Here is a 23,953-nt window from a genome sequence, read left to right as displayed (position 1 = left end):
TTTCACTTCGATCGGATACTGGAGGCCCACGCATCTGCCAACCAGGTCCTTACCAGGGGGGCGCTAGGGGTGCCCCGTGGGGGGGGGGGGGGGGGGTCACACTGCAGCTAGACTCGGTGCGGCGTGCGTGTTGACAGGAAGCTTGTGATGTAAATTACTCAGACACGCGCGCACCCACCTATAGAAGGAACAGGGCCGGAGGGGGAGGGGGAGGGAGGGAGGGAGGGGGAGAGAGGGAGAGAGAGAGAGAGAGAGAGAGAGAGAGACAGAGAGACAGAGAGACAGAGAGACGAGAGAGAGAGAGAGAGAGAGAGAGAGAGAGAGAGAGAGAGAGAGAGAGAGAGAGAGAGAGAGAGAGAGACAGAGAGAGAGAGAGAGAGAGAAGGGGGTGTCCGGGCAGGAGGACAAACACGTCGTCCCCCCCCGCCCGGCCCCAGATGCCAGCCACCCCAGCGGGTCATCCATTGGTAATTACGGCGGCGGATTGGATATCTATTGAATGGGCCGAGGGGCAGGCCCGCAGCGGGCTGTTCAGCAGCCAGAGCTCGGGTTCAGCCCACCATCTGGGGCGCTTAAGCTGGCCGTTTGTCTTCGGCTACCCTGCTCTGCCTCCTCTCCAGTTCCTTCTTTCAGGAGGTGGAAAAGTACACAGAGAGAGAGAGAGAGAGAGAGAGAGAGAGAGAGACAGAGAGAGAGAGAGAGAGTTAGGAGAGAGAGAGAGAGAGAGAGAGAGAGAGAGAGAGAGAGAGTTAGGAGAGAGAGAGAGAGTTAGGAGAGAGAGAGAGAGAGAGAGAGAGAGAGAGAGAGAGAGAGAGAGAGAGAGAGAGAGAGAGAGAGAGAGAGAACCTTGTTATCTTACAGAAGGAGTCACCCTTCAGAAACTAACAGACAAACCAAGCAACGGCCATAACACAGCAAAAACACCTGTTAATTATTCATATTGAAGTACAGAGACGTGAAAGTATGTAGGGAGTGCCCACACACACAAATACCCACACACACGGTTGGTCGGTGATCCATAATTGCCATGGTTTAAGTGGCACATAGCAAAACAGCATAACAAGATAAACAGTCCTCTGAGACCTTGTTTAACCCCAACTGAATGTTAATTTATGGTTCATCACAAAGTATATTTGGTTGACGGTGGACCGTGTGATGACTAATGAACGTAGTATCTTGACATCTTGACAAGGTCATGAATAAAAAGACTTAGGATCTTAATTAAGACAAACATAACTATATTCACATTCAGATATAGAATATAGTTCCCATTGTCTGCATTTGAGTGAGTTGTTACTGAGTGAGACATTCACTGGATCGATTGATTGCAAATATCTGCCGATTGTCGTTTAAACAGGGACAGCGTGAAAACACACGCAGGATTCATGAGTTCGTCAGCGGCAGAGAGCAGAACTCAATACCACCACGCCCTCGGTCACACACGTCGATGCCCTCCACGCTTTTAATTTGGAATGACTTTGACGGGTGACATTTTTGTTTGTACACAAGAACAACCATAAACGTTGGAACTACAGTCCACTCGGCTCAGACTGCCCTACAAGTCATGGTTCACGCCTCTGGAACCGATGTAAAGAAACGTGGGGGAGGGTAAGAATGACAGAACCGGTGTGGGGACTGACATCATTTCTGGCCTGGCGTCACTTCCAAGCCCTTTGCATTAAGGCCATTTTAGCAGAGACACTTTTACCCAAATCCGCTTACAACGGTACAAACACACGTTCACCAACGGCGGCGTCAACCACGCAATGCGACAGCCAGCTCGTCAGGAGCAGTTAGGGTCAGCCGTCTTGGTCCGGGAGACCTCGCCTATCAGTTGGGTATCGAACCAGCAACCTTCCGGTTACAAGTCCACCCGCTCTACCTCCTGAGCTAGGCCGACCCCCAGATGGAAACCAGATAAAAAGGGACAGAGAGAGCTGGCATCGCCGTGTGTGGATGTGGAGTTGATTCTCCTGCCGGTGCCACTGACAAGCCCTGGTAGACTCAACGTGAAACCAAAACGCTGCCTTCGGCTTTGATTACTGTCACTTGTTCCCCCTTTTCTGTTTACAAGGGTGAAATGAGAGAACGTGGTCGAACGAAGAGGAACTGAGAGTACTGTACGGTATTGAGTGTATAGTGGCATTGCTCCGCGAACCGGCTGTGACACATGGGAAACGTTGCGTACTTAAGATAGCGCCGCTGGGAAACGAATGGAATGAGCGGGCAGGGACAGAACCAACACAAAGGGAATAAAGGAAAGCCGACAAGAACACACTCGAGGCCACCGGAGACATCAGTTGATACGGTGGGATGGCCCTCAAACAGGGCTTTATAAATATTGACTTGTACATTTAGGGCATTTAGCAGACGCTTTTATCCAAAGCGGTTTTAAAATAAGTACATTTGTTAGAAGAAAGACAAACAACAATGCATAATGCTGTCGTTACAGTAAGGATGTTCATAGAAACGAGTGCCAAGCACTTACAATTGCTAGGTTAACCCATTCCCCGTATACAACAAAGATGGGATCTGACGCTACACGATGCTAAGTACCATTTTAAGTGCTAGGACGTACGACATATAATAAGTGTGTAAGAAGGGTGCTTTTAGTAGAGTCGGTTGTGAGGGGTGGAGGCTAGACAGAGTCCAGGCGAACTGTGAACAAGTGAGTCTTGAGTCTCTCGCGGAAGCTGGTGAGCGACTCTGCAGAATGATGAGATTATGTGCACATAAACACGTGACTTGGAACGTGCGCCAGCTCCACACCAAACAAGTGCCTGAGAGTTGTCTGCCGCGTGCACTTCTCGTGCAATCTTGACAGATGTCAAGGGCCACACCTCAGAGTGCAACGATGAGGGTAAAAGAGGCGATAAGTGACGCTTCCTTTTGCACACAGACAACACTGATACGCCGAAAAGAGCAGTTGAGCAGACGGGGCGTGAGAACGGTTATATATGTAAGCAAGATATCTCTGATTAGCTGCAAGGGAAGGGCCAGGATGTTGCAAATGTAGACACTCACAGTGAGACTCACAGTGACTCTGTGGACCTCACAACGAAAATGAGCTCCTTCTCTCCAGAGGATAAACAAATATCGTCGTACCGAGCTTACAAACCCATTCACCGTTCCCGGTTTCAGAGTCACACGTCACCGCAGAAGCACCTGAGAGCCACACCGTGATGGCAGCTTCTGGTTAATGGACACCCGAATGGATGTGGGTAAGACGAGCCGCGCTGAAACACAGTCTGTGACCCCCCGGGCGCTGCACAGAGATAACACTCAGACCGCATTTAACAGCGCGCTCCGCCACCGTGTGACAGAGTTCATCGGGGACACGTGACGCTGGAGGGACAAGGCAGAGTCCTGGACGGACGACTTAGGCATGTACGGCGCCTTGCGCACACGCACACACGGGCAAGCGCACGGATACACACACACGGGTGTGCGCACACAGACACACACAGGTTTGTGCACACATACACACACGGGTGTGCGCACACAGACAGGCACACACAAACTAGCGCATGCACACACACACACACACACACACACACACACACACACGAGGATGTGCACACACACACACACACACACACACACACACACACACACACACACACACACACACACACACACACACACACACACACACACACACACACACACACACACACACACACACACGGCAGATGAAGTGAGGCAGCCCAACAGCTCCTCGACGCTGGTTTACATTTCAATTCAGTTCACGAGAACTCGCACGCTGATTCAATCATGGCACGCCCGGGGAATGCTCCATCACAGTTACACATCTCGTTAAACAAACAACAACAAAAGGCAAACAGAACAATGCTTTTACAGAGAATCTCCAAATCAGAAGAGAGGGGGCGGGAGGGGGAACTCTTCCTGTTTCTGCTCGTCAAACAAGATATTTGCCATCCTAATAAGCGGCCCTCGCCCATGCACTACACAAATAATGCGGGCTATTTGCATGGTTCCTCGAAGGCAAACGGGGCCGGCTCATCAGAGGTGTTGGTGGGCGGGGGGGGGGGGGGCAAGCGGGAAACACCTCGGGCCATACACCACCGGAACACTTTTGAAGTACCGACGGGGCTGGTGGAAGAACATGAACTAAGAACCGGAGGGTCGTGTGTCTCTCTGCGCGAGTCCTCATTCAACTATCAAAACCAACCACTGGACAAAAACACCTACACTTCCAAACCGTTCAGCACGTTTCCGCTTCCAAGCGTGCAGTTCCCAGTTCATGTTCCTTCAATCCCCAGTTCCCAGTTCATGTTCTCCCAACAACGTGCATCAGGCCACGAAGGCCATGCAGGAGGAACTGGGAACTGGAGCAGCCTTTTCCCAGAGCTGCAGGTCTGACGTCCATGGGCCTTTTTCCTGCGTCCTACGTCGAGACGTTAAAAGTTATTTCCGATAACCATTTGCATACCCCCGGCGCGAGGACGACAGCTGCGTTCGAACGGCTAAAGGGACACGTTTATTACCCCCGGTGGGACATTCTGTGTGTTTGCATCTATTGTGCTTTGTAGATAGTTCCCTGATAGATAAGGAATGGCACACACAGGGTGGTTTACAACACACACACACACACACACACACACACACACACACACACACACACACACACACACACACACACACACACACACACACACACACACACACACACACACACACACACACACACACACACACGTGTGATGTGGCTGCAGCACATGACCAGATTCCAGCGGCGGGCTAACATGCCCAGCGGCTCGAGGGGTCACTTCCGTTGCGTCCAGAAGAGCGTTCTGTTTTTCTTTCAACCATCAAGGCTGTGGGGATGGCGGGGGGGGATCAGAAAGGGCACTGGACTAGCAAACAGACAGAGGTCCATTAAAGGAGGATTGAAGTGATTCATGTTTGTGGTCAGTCATCTTCTTCTGCATCGCAAAGCTACGTGCTCGAGTAGCAAAATATTACACTGCAGTGAAGTGGTTCTATCTAGCAGGTCTGAGAGCCCCTACCTAGAACACCCTAGAACCCTTAACTAGTAGACTCTAGAGCTTCCCATCTAGCAGAATAGATTGATGGTGACGACTCAAGAGGTCCCGTCTAGCAGGCTGTAGAGGTCCTGTGAGTGATGTCGAGGTTCCCATGCTGATAATAAACATCGGGAGACAAATCTTCCAACGGCTGCGGCTCACTTTCGAAAACACCGCCTCTCTCTGTCCCAGTGGAAACCTGTTCCCCATTAAAGAGCAGAGAGTTCCCAGGACCTCTGTTGTTGTTGTTAGGCCTGCGCCGGGGCAATTATTTATTTTCCCGAGTTATGGATTTAAATAGAGGGGGGGGGGGGGGATCGAGTGTAAGCAGCACAACAATATCCGACAGTTAGCAAGTGTGTGGTGACCCATCCGCCCGCCTCGTGCGCGCCCTGCCAGTGTGTCTGTGGACACCCTGATACTGCATCGGCCGCCTGGCTCTGCCTCGAATTAACACTATTTGGGATACATTCACAGCGTCGCTACATGCTCAGGCACCGCTATACCTGGTGGAGAGGAGTTGCTCTCATGATTTGCGTTTGTAAAAGTCAAAGTCAGCTTTTTTGTCACTTTCTTCACGTGAAACAAACATACAAAGGATCCAAAAACATTTCTCTCACTATCCCCCGGTAAAATAAATAAAAGTACACAGGCAGAGAATTTAGACTTCAGGCCAATATGCTTGCACCCGCATGACCACAAACAAAAAGGTTGTGAAGGAAGACACTGAGGATGTAGGCCATGAGAATGAAGTAAAGGTTTAGGAGGCGAAACCTCCAAAGGTTTCGCAGTCATTTGAATAGCTCCCAAGAGAGTCCCCAATGCAAATGCAAAAGGATTTAGAGGATTTAGAGTCCAAGAACTGAGAAAACTTTGCTATATGCTAAACCGACGAAAGGGCGTCCCCAGATTCAGTTCAGCCCTCGTTTGTATCTCAATGCCACCAGTTTGCATCCGACTGAGTCTCACACTGGTGTGTTTACATGCGTTCATTTCCATTTCCCGGTCTCTATTTTGAGGCAAGCCATTTTCCCTCGGCCCCTGTGTGTGTGTGCGCGTGTGTGCGTGCGTGCGCGTGTTACAGCATCTGGTTGGCTTGGAAACAGCTGTTTTCCCCACATCAGCGATTTACAGCACGTAGCCAACCATGTTTTTTTTTTTTTTTCTTTCTCCCCCTCTGTCGCTGAACAACTGTAAACCCCGACCCCCGGCCCCTAGCTCGGCCTCTCAAAGCAAGACAAACAGCGGGTGTCACCGTGGCCGTTGCGGCTTCTAGGAAAATGTTTACGCAATACACCGCCCTGGGTGGAGGCAATGGACTGGTGTGCGACAAGTGAAACACAACCCATCGTTTCAGCTGACCACGTCTGGTTCGCAGGAGGGCTGCTGCCCGACAATGTGTGAGAAACAAGTACTGAATGTATTTTATGGAAACATTGCTATGTACTGTGTGTCTATGTTAATGTACATTTTGGGGATTTTGCTGACGCATTTATCGAAATCGAAATTCATTCATTCACACACCGAAAGCAGTGTCAACCACGCAGGGTGACAGCCGGCTCGTCGGGAGCAGTCAGGGTCAGTTGTCTCGCTGAAGGACACCTCGACACTCAGCTAGGAGGAGCCGGGGGTTCAAACCAGCAACCTTCCGGTTACCAGTCAACCCGCTCTACCTCCTGAGCTATAGTCGCCCCGCCATTAGGAACACATCAGGTGGAAGAGAGGGGTGGATGCGAAAACAACATTGCATTGTTTTTAACGCCAACTCGAAACGTGACAATATTTAGAAGAAGGGAAACCATAAGGTTGGCGCGACGTTCTCTATTCTCCTTATTTCTCAGTTTGAGAACCAGACAAAGACTAGAGAGCTGACCTAATTACGGCAGCAACGTGGTTGACACTACCTACTTACTCACCGTGCGGCCATCTTGGTTCTATACACTAGCTAGGAGGTGGGATTCAGTACCCCGCTTAGCACTTAGAATGAAGATGGCCGCTCAGTGAATAAGGCCTACAGGTAACGGGGGTGGAGAAACACCTTTACGAGGGCTTGCTGTTTGCCAGGCCCGTCACAACAACAAGAACAGCGTGATGTCAACATTGACCACACAAAAAAACAGCACAAAAACGTTGAATAAAGTCATCCTTTGTCTAAATGTGTGTGTTTTTGTGTGCGTGCGTGTGTTTGTGGGTGTGCGATCCAGCAATTGTCCACAAATGAGGACCACCGGGGTGGTAACGAGAGCCCTCGGTGGCCGACTATTGATTTCACAGATGCTGGCGTTCAGCTACAGTGCGGAGTGTTCCCACCGCCATCTCCCTCCCTCCCTCCCTCCCTCCCCCTCTCCCTCTCCCTCTCCCTCTCTCTCTCTCTCTCCCTCCCTCCCTCTCTCCCTCCCTCCCTCCCCCAGGACTCAACAGGGGAGGAAGGAGCCATAACATCATGTCATCTGGTTTATCCCCGGGTGCTGACTTCAGCACATTGCACGCCGACCCCGTGACCCCATCTCCTCTGCTCCCCGTCCAGACCCGGGCCAGACGGGGCTGGGTCCGGGCCTCCCCGGGCCCGGGCCTGGACGGGGAGGACCTGATGTCATCGCTTTGAGGAGCAGATGGTGGCGGCTCAACGGACTTCAGGAAGTGAACGTAATAAAGTTCAACGCCTCCTGAGCTGACATATCATCACAGGAGCGATACTGCACAGGGTCGGCAGTAATATGTGGGTCAACGCACGCTTGTACAGCGCAGATAAAACAAGTTCACACACACATTGCATTACAATGTTACACAGAGCTACGGTGAGAGAGGCATACAGGTGGGGTAGAACAAGTCAATACAATGGAGTTCAAGTTGTCAGGACGACTACTCTATCAGCATAAGTGTGGACATTGCAAAAGCCAAATACAACAGGAAATGTGATGACATTTCCAGAACACAGCTTTGTCCGAAAAATGTCATCATGCGATGTTAAAAATGTTAAATCCCACGACAGACATTTAAACTTCTAGGCCGTTAAAGGTCTTTGTTCTCAAGCTCCTCAAACAGGAGGGGATCCCCCATTTATTTGAGTAAGTCATATGATACATCATATAAAACAGACCTTTTCTAATTACATAATAATCCCTTGAGTTAAGACATAAACTTGGTTTGAAAATCCCAGCCAACAACGTGTTTCGTTGGAGTAGTTTCTGTTTCTAGTTTCTGTAATAAATACGAGACTGGTAGCTGACCCAGAATGATCAGTCAAGGCCTATTCTAATTATGGTGAGCTGTCGCCCTCTTGTGGCGGATAAACGGCACTGATAATGTATAAGTCGCAATAGTCTCCCACAGACTGAGCTGTCTGGGAGGTTTGTTTACGTTTTCCGGCTTGTCTGCATTCCTTTTTAGTGTTTCTGTGTTTCATCTCAGTCGTTGCCTTCTCGTGCTATATTTTGTAAAGCCACTCACATTTGTTTGATGAAAGTCATATTGTTTTGCAAATCCCATGGTTGGCAAAGAGTGCGAATGTAGCAGGCTGCATTTTTGGTGTCCGCTCCAAACGGCCGTGTGCATTGACCGCACAAACATATAAAGGTCTAAAACCTGTGTTATTTACTTAATTTGGGACAGAAAGATCCGTTGAAGTCCATACATTTCATTTTTAGATTTCTTATTTATATTTTAAAATTCAGTATTTGTTTTTTCCAGTCCAAAAAAGCAGGAAGCTGCGGTGTGTGTTTTCGTGTGTGTGTGTGTTTTCGTGTGTGTGTGTGTTTTCGTATGTGTTTTCGTGTGTGTTTTCGTGTGTGTGTGTGTTTTCGTGTGTGTGTGTTTTCGTGTGTGTGTGTTTTCGTGTGTGTGTGTGTGTGTGTGTGTGTGTGTGTGTGTGTGTGTGTGTGTGTGTGTGTGTGTGTGTGTGTGTGTGTGTGTGTGTGTGTGTGTGTGTGTGTGTGTGTGTGTCCATTCAGCAAAGAACAGAAACCACTGACCTATATTTGCCAGTCCGGACCTGCAGACCCGTCATTCCACAGAGTTGGGCCCCGCCCACGTCGTTAACGAGGTCGTCCCCGACCATCATCACCTGCACAGGTGAGAGTGGTTAAGTGAGCGAGGGAGTGAGTGAGAGCGAGATGCAGAAAGGTTGAATAAAAGTGCAACCCAAAGCCATAAACACTGTCGCCCAAAGCAAACAGAGCCTGAAATCTGCCTCATTTTTGTAGTGCTACCCAAAAAAAAAAAAATATATAATATATAATATATATAAATAATATTAGGATGCATTATTATCATTGGCCTCGAAAAGGAATAGGAATTGTTTTCACTTTTTTGAACATATGCTAAGTATGGATTTTGTTAATTTACCAACCAAACAGAACAATGCACAACACTTCAAGAAGGCACATTTGATAAAACCAAAAAACTAAAAAGGGGGACTCAAGTCTATTTTGGACAGGAAAATTCTGCTGATTTGGTGCCCGCCCCAAAAGGGCCGTGTTCATTGGCCGTTAGAGGCGCCAGTCGTAGCGGTTCTACTGTACCTGGTGAGGCTGAAGGCCCATGTCACTGAGGACGCTGTGGAAGAACACAGAGGACGGCTTCCCGATCACCTCCGCTTCCACGTCACAGGCGTACTGGAGAGGGCAGAGCGTTGGAACATTAACACTCGCACACGGTTTGAGACAGCTCTTATTGTGGAGCAGATGAGTCGATGTTTCTAGGAATGGCTTACTTCTAAAGCCTTCATGTACGGGCCCACATCCAGACTTAAGCCATCGGCCTCCTTGTAATACCTCCTGAGAGAGAGAGAGAGAGAGAGAGAGAGAGAGAGAGAGAGAGAGAGAGAGAGAGAGAGAGAGAGAGAGAGAGAGAGAGAGAGAGAGAGAGATAACCAGTTAAAGCAATTATAATAATGGTAAAAGTCCAACAGCATCTCCGCTCATCAAACAAACATTTTATTTGAACTTTATTTAACCAGGATTAGGCTAGTTGAGGTTAGTAACTTCTGTCCCAAGAATTACCTGACGGCTTAGTTTATATTTGGAATAAGGAGAATAAAATAAAAACAAATGAGTTTTTCATCATAGAATAGTGCAGATATCCAGGTGAATTGAAACATGGCACTGCTGGCAAAAACTGAAGGCACAGAAACTTTTGAAATTTGTCGTTTCAGAGTTTTTCTGTGTGCTATTGGGCAATAAATCCCCCTCTGATGTAAACTCTTACCCTTTTCCGAGCGCGAACAGCACTGGTTTCTCCAGGCCGATGAGAACCCTGAAAGCATCGTTCAGGTTCTCGTAGGTGAAATTCCCTGCGGCATCTCCAACCACTACGCAGTTAGGGTTGGTTTGGTCAACACTCTCGAACTCAGAGAGAAGTCCTGTAGCAAAACAAAAACACAATACGTCATCATTTTCTTCCACAATTGTTGATCAATGATGAATAATAGCCTGATCATATAAATAATAGACTAATCATATAGGCCTGCTAAAACGCGCTAATTATTATTGATAAAAAGTCAAAAGATGTAATACCATCGTAGACCAGCAGATGGGGTCGCATCCCCCGGTCTTTCAGGACAGCCACGGCTGCGGGGGCTGGGGAGAACACCTCACACACGGAAATGTCAAAGCCCATTTTCTGCAGCTTGGCCACAAACTTGTCTCTGCTGGCCTGGGTCTCATTGGTGCAGAAACGCAGCTTCAGGTCCGATGCTTTGAGTCTGAGAACAACACATGCGTGCTGCTATTGAGTTGCGACTCAGCTGCACTGCTGACTGCATTGAACCTTTTGCAAAGTTGCAAAACATGCTTGCTCTCCTATAATACACACTGTCATCAGTAAACTGCACCAGCATTAACTGTGTATCTGTACCTTTTCACTGCTTCCACTGAACCAGGGATTGGAGTCCCGCCGTCCTCTCCACTGTCATACAAAACCCCGCAGAGATCCAAAATAACACCTTTCAAACTCTCTGCAGAGCTCGTCCAGCTGCTGTCGGCCATGACGAACGGTTTCGTTCAAGGCGCATGCGCAGAACACGGAGTTGTGGTTCCTGTAGTCCAAATAGACAATACGTCACACACACTATTGTTTTTATTTGTATTATTTGTTTGGCATTTCTGGCGCTTTTAACCCAACCTTTAGCCTACATGAGGGAGACACAGAATAAAAAATAACAACAAAACGAAACAAAGAAAGATCAAATGTGTGTGGAGCTAAAGATACATACACATCTCCTTACTCAACTGTCACACCGGAGTGCATCACCGGTAGTGCTTCAGGCTCAAAGGGTGTTTGATCGAATCCCAAGAAACCCTAGGCCGTCAGCGACACAGGGTCAGCAATGCTCATAGTGCAACAGGGCGACACATTGCAGCATGTGTGAAGGAAGGTTGCGCCTCCGCTCCCTGATTGGCTGTGACCCGGGGTGTGACGCAGGCGAGGCATTCCCTTAACAGGCCCGCCCCCTCCGTCGCCCCATCACATCTACGCAGAACCGTCCGGTGTCGCTCCTCTACACCGGCCATCAACCGCATCCAAAGAGCCTGAAGAGCGCTCAGGACTGAAGAGCATCTGTCACATCTCAGCATCTTGGGGTATGAGAGTTTCCTCTGCTCTCTAAAAGCAGCTTAATGTAATATTATGAGGGGATGTCTGCAAGTCTTCTCCCATCATCTGACTGAGGCTAAGGTTAGCTGCCCTGCTAGTGTCTGACCCCGGGCTAACTAGTGTTATTATAGCATTATATACGGGTCATGCACTCGTTGTCTGGGGCGTGTGTTGGGTCGGGTTATAACCTCGTTAATAGGACAAGGTGTGTGCGGCCGATTGAAACAGTGATGCGTATGAATGATGTTCCGTGTCCGCTTTTCTTCAGGGGGACATCATTTGTGATGTACACTTTATTATCCGGGCCAAAAAGTTTAGCGAATAGACCCTGCGAGGCCTGTCAACAAGTGTATTGGAGAATACATTGGTATATGAGTCGCTTCAAAACAGCATATCGATCGAAGATCAATCATACGGTTATACGTTGACGTGCTTGTACCAGACGACGAGTAAAGCGGTGGTTAGTGTTTATGATGAGTGACGCAGTTTGCATCTCAGACGAGCTCCCGTCCGGGTCTTAAATTAGCCAGCGGAGGTGTGTCTGTGGGGGGCAGCTCTCAGGCAGCCTATCGCCTTTCAGCACTTGCAGGGTAGTCTTTGCAAACTATGTGCACACACTACTCACTTTTTTATCTTGAACGAATAATCGAATGTATTTGAGCCACCAGTAACATGTGGTGGTTTGGTTTTAGTGTATTGGTCGGCTCGTTCATGGTGTATTCAAAAGTAGTAATAACAGTGGTTATATTGCCACTGACTGTACAGTGAATAACTGTCAGTTGGTATGTAGGCTACTAGGCTACAATTTTCAAGGTTGAAAATGTTAGAAATGTATAATCTATCTAGAATATCATGTAAGAATGACGGTTGACTGGTATTGGCAAAAGGGGAATTCGTATAAAGTTATACACCATAATTGTTATACCATTGAAATACTTCCAATGACGTCCAGGTAACACTATTTTAAAACAATAGTCTCCTTAATTCCATTGCGTCACAGGGAAAGAAACCCAAACCCACCAGGTGACATACCATCTCGTTGATAAGGCACATCGTCTGCAAGCACAGCTGCTTCTGTGGGACAGAATCAGCTGGAAGCCAGGCCTCCATTATAACGACCGCGTTTGTTGACGTCGACTCTGGGGCCCTCGATGGCTGTCCTGTCTGGTGCTTTTGTCTACACATAAAAGATAGAGCTTCCCTCAGCATTACCCTGGTAATTCTCTCCCAGCCATTGGCTCCGCTGGAATCACTCAAACCTTTATTGGTATAATCAGGATTGTGAGTGCGACGGATGAGAGTGTTGTAATGTTGTTATGGAATGGAGAGTCAGGGCACACAAGAACATGTGGACCTTGACGTGTCAATACGTTGGCCCAGGCCAAGATACTCAATCCTGCATGTCAAGGGATAACAGTCAGTCCTGATTATTGTGTGTGGATTGCATCTTATCCATATACTTACATGCTTTATACCCTGAGATACTTGGTATCGATTTTTGGTGGAACAAATACTCCAAACAAGATTTCTGCAGAACATCACATCTGGTAAATATCTTTTAAGAAGATTATTCCTGTCCTTTTCACAGAAAGTCCGAACATGATAAAGCTGTTCATCAGGAGATGGTGGTTGTTTTGGTCGTTGTTGTTGAAGATACTAAAGACAATCTTCTGAAAAGGAGGTCAATCAATTTGAATATCTACCACCAATGTCCACATCTGTGTGTATCTTGACTTTTGTCGTTACTTTTAAGATAACGTCTTTAAAATAAACGAGCTGACCTGTAATTAACCGGGTTCCACTGCCATCATTAATAGCCGACAACAAGCACAAAAGGAGGGTCTTTTTTATGTTGTTTCTTGGCAACCACCAAATCACTGTTGTTGGTCTAACCCTAACCCTATACCTAATATAACCTAACTTAACCTTAATCTAAATATCTGCATACATTGAAAGGTGGAGGGCCCTTGCGCTGGTTTTAACCTCCCTGTTGTTTACGAAAAACACGGGGAGCATAATAATGAACCATCGTTTATGTTTAAGTGCATCATCAGATTGCACCAGGATGTGGGATGGTGGCTGTTTTCTTATTTTATTTTATTTAGAATATTCATATTCATTCTTTTGTTCATTTTGACATCCGTCTCTGTCCAAAAAAAAAAGTATATAAGAAGTAGACATTTCAGACGCTGTAGAAAAACGACGCTTTGTCCTGATAAAAAAACAAATAATAAAATTGATCATATCTCTTTTTAATTATAAAAAAAAAAAAAATCCTAATCCAACGTCTGCTCTCCCCGCCGTCCAACAGAACGTAGCGCCGCCGTCGGAATGATCTCCAAGATGAGCTGTGCTCTGGGCCGCGTGGCGCCGCTGCTGGCCCGGGCCCTGCACTCGGGCTCCCGCACCTCCTCCACCGCCGCCAGCAGGCAGGCCCAGCGGACCCTCACCCCCGAGGAGGTCTACGCCCGCGAGGACAAGTACGGCGCCCACAACTACCACCCGCTGCCGGTGGCGCTGGAGAGAGGCGAAGGTACGTCCGTCCCCCCAAGGGGTGGGGATCACCCCACGATACGACACGCGATGCGTGGCCCACGCCACCGATAATATCGAGATACTGCGATTCTGCGGTAATCAATATATTGTTGAACGATCCTATAACGATATACCGGTAGTTCATCACTGCTGTTTTAGACTACATAACATACATAACATGCATACATGACTCTAACTATGGCAACAAAATGACAGTGAAAAGGTAAAGTGATGGATTTCTTTCTTTATTCACGGTCCAAGTCTTTAAAAAAGAGAAGAAGTGTATTGATTCTCGTATCGCACGAAGAAGGTGCGACCCTATATGTCGAGGTGTCGATATTTTGCCCCCCCCCCCCTACGTCACGCCCCCGTGGGTCAGGCAACACCGCACATTTCCTGCGGTTGTAGGAGCTGGAGGGCTCCACCACGCCCCATGGTTAAACAGAGCATTCGTCGGGGGTCTGGGGCCGTGGGGCAGGGTCGTGTTAGGGGTGAGGGCAGCGGACTCCCAGACAGAAAGTTCTGGTTTCAAGGTCCGATGCCTGTGGTCTACGCGGGCATCATAGAGCCGGATGCCTAACCAACAAGTCATACCAGTAATACAACTCCCTAATCCAACATTTATATAACTTAAGCATATTTGGACATTGACACGGCTCTTATCCTTTTATGCTCATTCAGAAGGTTTCACAGTGGACTGCTCTTTGGATTTGACCAAACAACCGATGTTAAACCAAATCGCCAACGGACCACCCTATCCAAACTAGTGACCTCTCAACATAACATCATAGTATCTGTCAAGTACCATCCGTTATGTTCTTGGTGGTGTTCCCCGGCCCAGGCCTGTACGTGTGGGACGTGGAGGGGAACCGCTACTACGACTTCCTGAGCGCCTACAGCGCGGTCAACCAGGGCCACTGCCACCCCAAGATCATCGCCGCGCTCAACGCGCAGGCCTCCCGCCTCACGCTCACCTCCCGGGCCTTCTACAACGACGTGCTTGGCAGCTACGAGGAGTACATCACCAAACTGTTCGGCTACCACAAGGTGCTGCCCATGAACACAGGTAAGGGATCCTAGGAGGCTCCTATAAGGCTCTTATGAGGAGGTCATCACCAAACTGTTTGGCTACCACTAAGAGCAACAAAGCGTAGTCTTGTGGTGGACTCTATAGACATAATTCACCATACTGTGTAGAGATAGACCGATATGTTTTTTTCAGGGCCGATACCGATAACGATTATTAGTAGTCAAGGGGGCCGATAACCGATATTTGGAGCCGATATTAATTTACAGAAAAAGGGAAAATATTGGCGTCAAAATTTTGAATAATACAAATTCCAACACTTAACTTCATTTAAATGCCTTTAAGCATATGTTTAATAAACACAACAGCTTATCAGATTTGCAACATAAGGCAAGGCAAGGCAAGACAACTTTATTTATTTAGCACTTTTCATACACAAGGCAGACTCAAAGTGCTTCACAAATAAACATTGTCATACAATAAAATAAAATAATAGATAAGCAAAAGAAAATATATGCAAAGAAATTAGTAAAATAGAAAGTGCAATGTATTTAAGATCAGATCAACAGTCTCTTTGGTACCCATGTTGGGACTCCAATCCGACCTTAAGGAACTTGGTCCTTTCTCTGGGACTCCAACCCGACCTAAAGGAACTTGGTCCTTTCTCTGGGACTCCAACCCGACCTAAAGGAACTTGGTCCTTTCTCTGGGACTCCAACCCGGATTCTAGTAACTCTAACCACGAACCAAAGGCCTTATTCTGGGACTCCAACCCAGACAGACAGACAGAACTCAGGTCTTTCTCTGGGACTCCAACCCGACGTAAGGAACATAGTCCTTTCTCTGGGACTCCAACCCAGATTCTAGGACTCTAACCCAGACAGAAATTGGGCCTAAACCATGTAGGGATTTATAGGTTAGCAACATGATTTTAAAATCAATTCTCTGACCTACAGGAAGCCAATGTAATGATTTAACAATTGGTGTAATATGTTCAAATTGTTTGGTCTTTGTTAAAACTCTAGCAGCAGCATTCTGAACAAGCTGAAGCTTCCTTAGAGTTTGTTTTGGGAGACCTGTAAGGAGACCATTGCAGTAATCAAGCTTACTAGTGATAAAGGCATGTACAAGTTTTTGTAAGTCTTCGGTGGACATGAGCCCTCTAAGTCTTGCTACATTTTTTAGGTGATAATATGCAGTTTTTGTAACTGATTTGATGTGACTGTCGAAATGTAAATCAGAATCCATGATACCACCTAGATTTCTGGCTTTGATTGAGGTTTTCAGGGACAGAGAGTGAAGGTGTTGGGTTACTTTAAGCCTTTCCATTTTAGCACCAAATACAATTATCTCTGTTTTGTCCTCATTTAGCTGAAGGAAATTTCGGCACATCCAGTCTTTCACTTGCTCAACGCACTGGCACAGCAGATCTATGGGCCGAGGGTCATTTGGTGATAGCGATACATAGATTTGCGTGTCATCAGCATAGCAATGATGGTCAATATTGTTTTGAGTGATTAACGGACTGCGAGCGAGCAGAGCTGCCGCTTATGTTTCGATAACGTTAATGGGCTCACAGTAATGTTACTAGTAGTTGTGAGTTGTAGAAGACTGGGATGTTTATTACAATTTTGCGAGAGTCTGCTGCCTTAACTTACCTCGAAACCAAACCAGGCAAAACCTTTTCTCCTCTCCGCCGTGTGTGTGAGCACTTTGCGTGCACAGCTTTCACTGCTGATTGGCTGTGACCCGTCGTGGCTCTGTGTGTAACCAATCAGATGGTGCTGTGGGTGGGACTATGCTGGTGACAGCGTAGTGACCAGCAGACAGAGAGGCGCGGCTGCATCAGAGCCAAAATAACCCCGTTTTAAATTGATCTCTTATCGGCCATCGGATCAAAAAAAAAGGCAGATGCCGATATGCGTCAAAATGCCGGTAATTGGCGCCGGTAATCGGCCTGGCCGATAATCGGTCGATCCCTAATACTGTGTTATCGACGTGTTTTCGTCCTGCGTTATAGGGACACTGTCTCTTTAAGATCACGTGACTTGTGTGTTGATATGCCGGTCGTTGCTATGTTTGAATTCAAAGTTTTTTATGTGACAAAATTAACAACCTGCCGTTGCTTGAAACGTCTGCGTCGGCGCGCGCGTGCCTGTGTGTTCGTGCAGGGGTGCGTGTGTGTGTTCGTGCAGGGGTGCGCCCTGACCGACTTGAGTTACTTGTGCGACAGGCCTGCTATCATATATATTATATGTACATCCCCAACCTGTTTGGCTACCACTAGTTACTGCCCATTAACACAGGGAAGAGTCCCAAAGGATCCTACGAGGCTCCTACGAGGAGAACATCACCAGCATGTTCGGCTACTGCAAGGTGCTACCCATGACCACAGTTCTCGTTTTTTGCATCTTATTCTCGTTCTTGTTTCTCCTCATGAAGGGGTTGAGGGTGGAGAGACTGCCTGCAAGCTGGCCCGCAAATGGGCTTACACGGTGAAGGGTGTCCCCAAGAACCAGGCCAAAATCATCTTCGCTGGTAAGTGGGGGGGAAAATAGACACCAGCTACACCATAGTGGTTATCGTTGTACTTTTGAAGGATCCTTCTGAACCCATCTTTCTAAAACTGCATTCAACATCTCACTCTGCTCATCTTTCAGTGTTGTATTGCTTTGTTTATCCTTTTTTGTTTAATTTACTTTCGTATCACGAATCATGTCTTTGAGTGGTTAAGAAAAACGTGATTACAAATAAAAATGTATTATTTGTAAAATAACTATAATTATAATCACACTATGGAATCCAGTCTATTGTGAGCTACACCAGGTATTATTTCAGTCCTGTGGTATTCAGCCGTCCATTTTCAATCTTTTCCACCTTTTCCTCCAACCAGAGGGAAACTTCTGGGGAAGAACCATGGCAGCCATCTCCAGCTCCACCGACCCCAGCAGCTACGAAGGCTTCGGGCCCTTCATGCCCGGCTTCGAGCTCGTACCGTACAACGACATTCCCTCTCTAGAGGTACATTCCTTCACAAATGCCTCGCCCTTTTTTGGGGAATGTCTGGCCTATCATGTGATCCGAGATCCTCTTAAGATTTGTGTTTCTTAATACACCCTCTATAATTGATCTTAAACTGTTGCTGCCTTGCTGCCAGCATATCTCACATCATTGACATGGAGGACACGCCTTTGACTAGCTGGTTCACCCTCTCTCTGTTCTGCCTCCACCAGAAGGCTCTCCAGGACCCCAACGTGGCGGCCTTCATGGTGGAGCCCATCCAGGGGGAGGCTGGGGTGGTGGTGCCCGACCAGGGCTACCTCACCAAAGTCAGGGAGCTCTGCACCCAGAACAACGTGAGTGGCTCCTGTTCACCGGCCCCTCGCCGGAGGTCCTAAAGCACCCCGGCAGCAGTGAACCGTCTAATGGAGGGGGTGTTGGTGGTACACTTTCTGCACAACTTTCAATGCAATTTAATATTTATATGCCATTTTAATTTTTTATTTTTTTTATTTTTTTAGTGACCGTTTTTATAGCATCATCTCATTAAGGGATGTCTGTTTTCAAATGACTTATTATCTATTATTTATTCAGGTTCCCGTAATCTGCACAATGAATGACAGAGTGGTGACCCCTTTCTAATTTCACTCCATGTAAAATGTTATTTTTGCAAACATGTGACCGATAAAACTTTGAATTGAATTGTTAAGAGGAGGATTTCAAAGAGCCCAGAGCCAGTGCACAATACGTGTGTTTCGTAATCTCCCATGAAAAAGAATCGTCATTCTGTCTTGTGTACACACGGGGCGGTTAGTATCGTGAGCGTGTCGTTGTGCAAACGATTGATCTGACCTGGTGTCTGCCCTCTTCGGACCCGCTGATGGGACGCAGGTTCTGTGGATCGCCGACGAGGTCCAGACCGGGCTGGCGCGGACGGGCAGGCGGCTGGCGGTAGACCACGAGGGGGTGCGCCCCGACATCGTCATCCTGGGAAAGGCTCTGTCCGGAGGGGTCTACCCGGTAGGTGACCGCCCCTACCCCGGCCTGCCTCTCCAGGGAACGCCGCTGCTTTCCTTCGAGCTAGCCAGTTAGCTGGGTTGGTTTGTAACGGGACAGACACAAGACACGTTAGACTAGCGGTCTCGTGTGTTTTTGACCCAGCTTTCACTGATGTGCAATACCCCCCCCCACGGGATGGGTTTTCAGAACCACAACCCTAGCATTAAATAATAACAGTTTAACACACACGACAATTTTGTCCAAAGCAACTTACATCCATTAATGCACATTCACACTCCCGACGGCGGAGTCAGCCATGCAAGGCGACAGCCAGCTCGTCGGGAGCAGTCAGGATGAGGCGTCTCGCTCAGGGACACCTCGACACTCAGCTAGGAGGAGCCGGGAATCGAACTAGCGACCTTCCTGTTACAAGTCAACCCGCTCTATCTCCCGAGCCACTGCCGACAATCGGCCTTAAAGAGAAAAGGAGATGACAGTACATGGAGAGAGTGTGTGCTGTGGTGTTACGGTGTGACGGTTCAGGTGTGACAGCGGGCGTGTCACCCCTGGGTGCTGCAGATTTCGGCGGTGCTGTGTGACGACGAGGTGATGCTGACCATCAAGCCCGGAGAGCACGGCTCCACGTACGGCGGGAACCCGCTGGCGTGCCAGGTCGCCATGGCGGCGCTGGAGGTCAGTGCTGATGTTTTAGACTGTATACATCCATAACATGCATGCATACATATAAACATTACATACAGACGTATTTACGATTGCGACTCTACACTTCTGCTACTTGTTTATACTTTTTACATATTATTTTTTTCATAATCCCGATTATTTTGGTCAATATTGAAATCAAGATTAGTCAAACGATTATTTTTGAGTTTGAAAACATGGTGTATTTATTCAGCATGTCTCTCCCAGAAACCTTTTTGTAACTGAGAACTTTGAAATTTCGCCTTAAAAAAATACAAAAAATTGTCAAATAGAACATTTTCCAATCTAAAATGATTGACAGATATGTATCCAGCTATTCTGCCCTTTCTATAAAACATTAAAAAGAAATATCGAAAAACTTTATTATGTTAATCTTGTGATCGTTTGACGCTAAAATCGAAATCGCGGTCACATTTTTATTAATCGGCAAGCCCTACTGTGCCCAGCTCCCAAAGGGTTTATTAATTATAAACACCTTATAATAATTATATATTATATATTTGAAAGATTTATATCAAAAGCTGTATGCAAATATTTCATACGCATTAAGTAAGGTAATGAGCATGTAATAATTGGAAAAAATAAAGTCAAAATTCCAAAATATTTTTCGGACAAATTGAGAAAATGAAATTCCGTTTATCTCAGCCTGAACATCTCTCTTCCCCCCCCCCCCCCCCCCCCCCCCCCCCCCCCCCACCGCGCGCGCCCCCCTCGGCTCCGACAGGTGATGGAGGAGGAGCGCTTGGCGGAGAACGCCGAGTGGATGGGCCGGATCCTGCGCTCGGAGCTGAGGAAGCTGCCCAGCGAGGTGGTGACCTGCGTCAGGGGGAAGGGCCTGCTGAACGCCATTGTCATCAAGGAGACTAAAGGTACGTTCACACCCAAAGAACAACGGCACCGCGCTTATACCTACAAACTCGAGACGAGAACAGAGGAGAGTCCGAGGCGTGAATGGATGAACGGCGTGGCGTTAACCCTTAACACTTAACCACGGATCGAGCGTGGTTCTAATCGTGAGTTGAAATATTCTGACTTTCCCGTGAATTCCGCGTGATGCTTTGTCGTGACGACCTATCAGTGTTCACTCCCTGAAGTCCGGGTTGAACCGCAACACGGAGGAGAAAGAGATTGTTGCCGTGTGTGGACTCTCTGAGCTCTATAATATCGTTATAATATGTATATAATATAAAATAGAATATCACGGCCAAAAGCTGTATGCGACTCCGGGTGATATTACGAACCCGACAAACGACAGTCCCTGGTACTTCCACAACGAACGAAAGACTTGTAGTCGTGGTTATCTCGCCATGGTGGCGCATGAATTGGTGGAAAGAAACGTTGTTGTTTACAAGAGAACCCCTCCTATTGCAATATTCTTCAAAACAATCGCACAAGTGTTTTGAAGTTCCCCCGATCAAATGTATGTAATCGGGTAGAATATTTGCTTCGCTTTTGGTGTGAACACACGGTGAAGGTACAGGCTCGTGGCTGACCCACCCTAGGGTGTCGGTATCAGAGAAGAAGTCCAACCCCAAGTTAGGATACCGAGAATCACGAGCAAGCGTCTAGTTATTAATAGCGGCAGGTTATAGCAGAGAATAATCTGCCTGACCTCAGAGGACCAAACTGTCCTTCCAATGAACAATGAAATAATTTAAAACAATACAGTAAAGGAGTTAAGAATATTCAGATTCTGTTTCTTTCACTCGTGATCAGTGTTTGCAACAACGCCGTTTAAAAGAACGGCGTTAGGTAACGCCATTACCGTTATTGTACGTTAAATGCGGTGCGTTACTATGAATTGATTGAATTGAACTGCGTAATCCGAACGCACCCCTGGCTCCACACACAAACTGCTTGGGAGGAGACCGTGTGGGTTAACAACGAGATAAGCGATTATGATTGACTAAGGCAGAGTCATGTTACATGGTAGCCAATCGGATCCAGTGTTTTTACACACAAGCCTTGACACGCTCGCCAGACAAACACACGCACACACCAAACTGATTCGATTAAGCAGCAGAAATGGCGAGTCCGGAGCAATCCGATGAAAAGATGGCATTTTCTGTAGTATTCGGCAGATGTTCCACAGCCTTTGCAACCAAGCAAATTAAAATTCAGTTGGAAGTAATCAGGGCCTTGAATGGGCAGTTCAACCATTTCAAAAATCCAAATCCAAAATCCAAATTCTTTGACATATAGCTACATTTTTTTTTGCAGTAACGCAAATAGTTACTTTCCCTGCCATCTAGTTACTTTTATTATAGAGTAATTCAGTTACTAACTCAGTTACTTTTTGGAACAAATAGCGAGTTACTATAACAAATTACTTTTTTAAAGTAACGTTCCCAACACTGCTTGTGATAAGTCATTTCTTTTGTACATCCTATAAATTACTTTTTAGTCATTAAAATCAGTAGGCAGATATGTTTGGTCTGTATTTCTAATTTATGTTTTCGAACACATTTGTTCAAATGAGAAGTAAAGTCGAGGTTCGTGATTTGTCATTTCCCGCCCCAGATTACGACGCCTGGCAGGTGTGTCTGCGTCTCCGGGACAACGGACTCCTGGCCAAACCCACCCACGGTGACATCATCCGCCTGGCCCCGCCCCTCATCATCAAGGAGCACGAAGTGTTGGAGTGCGTCGAAATCATCCGCAAGACCATCATGTCCTTCTAGAGCGGCTCTTCAGAGGATGAGAGGGGGGTCTGGACTGCAGACGCAGGGACAGAAAGGGGCTCCTCAGACTGCGAGTGGATGCATTGGACTTTTGAAACCTTGACGCGCTTTGTATGTGTTTGGAGTAGGGCGGCGAATCGACAGAACTGCATCAATTAATCAATGCAGTTTGCTCAATCCTGTTCTTATCGTTTAGGGGGGAACATGTGATGTCTGTCCTGCTGAACGTTCCCTGGGAACCTGATCCTTGTTGGTAGGAGGTGTTCTCCTGTTTGTGTTCTGGCTTTAGATGGCGGTGGCGAGGGATTTGGGAGAGTTGTAAATCAGGAATGAGGAGTTCAGTGTTGGTTCTCTGTGTCCATTATGACCTGCGGAAGGAAGGAGGGAAACTAACGGTATTTAAACATTTCTTGTTGAATGTGATTCATACTTAATATTTTAATATTGGTTCCTGACCGTTCCTTGAATAAAAATATTGTTTAACTGGCGACGGTGGCTGTTTAATTCACACACACACACACACACACACACACACACACACACACACACACACACACACACACACACACACACACACACACACACACACACACACACACACACACACACACACACACACACACACACACACACACTGCTTCTGTTAAAGATCGTGAACACTAGATGGCGCTATGCACTTAAAGATTTCGATTCAACGTGCGTCGGCACAAATATTGCGCCTGTAACGGTAAATTGATAACATTTTCATTATACTATTTCAAATTCGGCATGTCATATTGTTAAAACATTTATAAATCAGCACTCACTGATTAAACACTGGATTCGAAAGTGAATAATTGTACACAACCAAAACGTACAAGGACAAATCCTTTATACATTTGAGTGCCTCCAAAATAGAGACCTTGATTTGAGACGCTTGACATTTCCGAGGAGCGGCTGCTATGCGGAGGCTGATCTGGGATCGTGCGGTCGTGTCTGGCTGCAGGATCGACCAGAGTCCAGCCTCCAGAGGCTTCCTGTTGCCCTCCGACAGCTGCTGACCTCTGGGCCACTGGCTCCTGCAGTGACCCAGAGGCGAGCCAGTGAGCGTAGCCTTGTGTAATAACAATAACCGAGACAACCGCCACGGAGGCACGGACGGTAGCTCACTTTTTAATCACACGTTACACAACCCGTTGGAATCGAATCACCATCAGGCGAAGAATTATGAAGGTATTATTGTAGCAAAAGTCTTTAGCACCTGTAACTGCAGAATTTGAATGCGTACACTAAAGTCACAGCAAATTTGAAGTCGTATATATTTATTTTGCATGTGTACTCTAAAGTCACAAATGTGTAACAGTACATTTGTA

The 23,953-nt window shown here is 47.1% G+C and overlaps 2 protein-coding genes across 4 annotated transcripts in view; one reads left to right on the top strand and one right to left on the bottom strand.

Annotated features, from left to right (window-relative positions):
* Positions 1–11,387, bottom strand: part of lhpp (phospholysine phosphohistidine inorganic pyrophosphate phosphatase) — an 18,091-nt gene extending 6,704 nt beyond the window's left edge. Inside the window, exons 1-7 of one of the 3 annotated variants that reach the window (XM_030340173.1) lie at positions 11,260–11,387; positions 10,902–11,082; positions 10,562–10,749; positions 10,254–10,407; positions 9,760–9,823; positions 9,569–9,661; positions 9,020–9,111 (exon numbers count right to left, since the gene is read on the bottom strand). In XM_030340173.1, coding sequence (XP_030196033.1) covers positions 9,020–9,111; positions 9,569–9,661; positions 9,760–9,823; positions 10,254–10,407; positions 10,562–10,749; positions 10,902–11,032 — 722 coding nt within the window. In that variant the 5' untranslated portion in view covers positions 11,033–11,082; positions 11,260–11,387. The remainder of the gene's footprint in view (positions 1–9,019; positions 9,112–9,568; positions 9,662–9,759; positions 9,824–10,253; positions 10,408–10,561; positions 10,750–10,901; positions 11,083–11,259) is intronic. The other 2 variants (XM_030340174.1, XM_030340175.1) reach the window with 2 other exon arrangements.
* Positions 11,388–11,469: 82 nt separating this feature from the next.
* oat (ornithine aminotransferase) lies at positions 11,470–23,089 on the top strand. The gene is made up of 10 exons (XM_030340172.1): positions 11,470–11,626; positions 13,951–14,172; positions 15,016–15,240; positions 17,644–17,739; positions 18,095–18,222; positions 18,435–18,557; positions 19,093–19,221; positions 19,780–19,893; positions 20,645–20,789; positions 22,441–23,089. The coding sequence occupies exons 2-10, from the start codon at positions 13,971–13,973 to the stop codon at positions 22,599–22,601; spliced, it is 1,323 nt and encodes a 440-aa protein (XP_030196032.1). The 5' UTR covers positions 11,470–11,626; positions 13,951–13,970; the 3' UTR covers positions 22,602–23,089.
* The last annotated feature ends 864 nt before the right edge of the window (positions 23,090–23,953 follow it).

The sequence above is a fragment of the Gadus morhua genome, chromosome 18 (assembly GCF_902167405.1).
Source record: "Gadus morhua chromosome 18, gadMor3.0, whole genome shotgun sequence".
Taxonomy (NCBI): domain Eukaryota; kingdom Metazoa; phylum Chordata; class Actinopteri; order Gadiformes; family Gadidae; genus Gadus; species Gadus morhua.
Note: the sequence above shows the minus strand (reverse complement) of the source record. Positions and strands in the feature narration are given on the sequence as shown.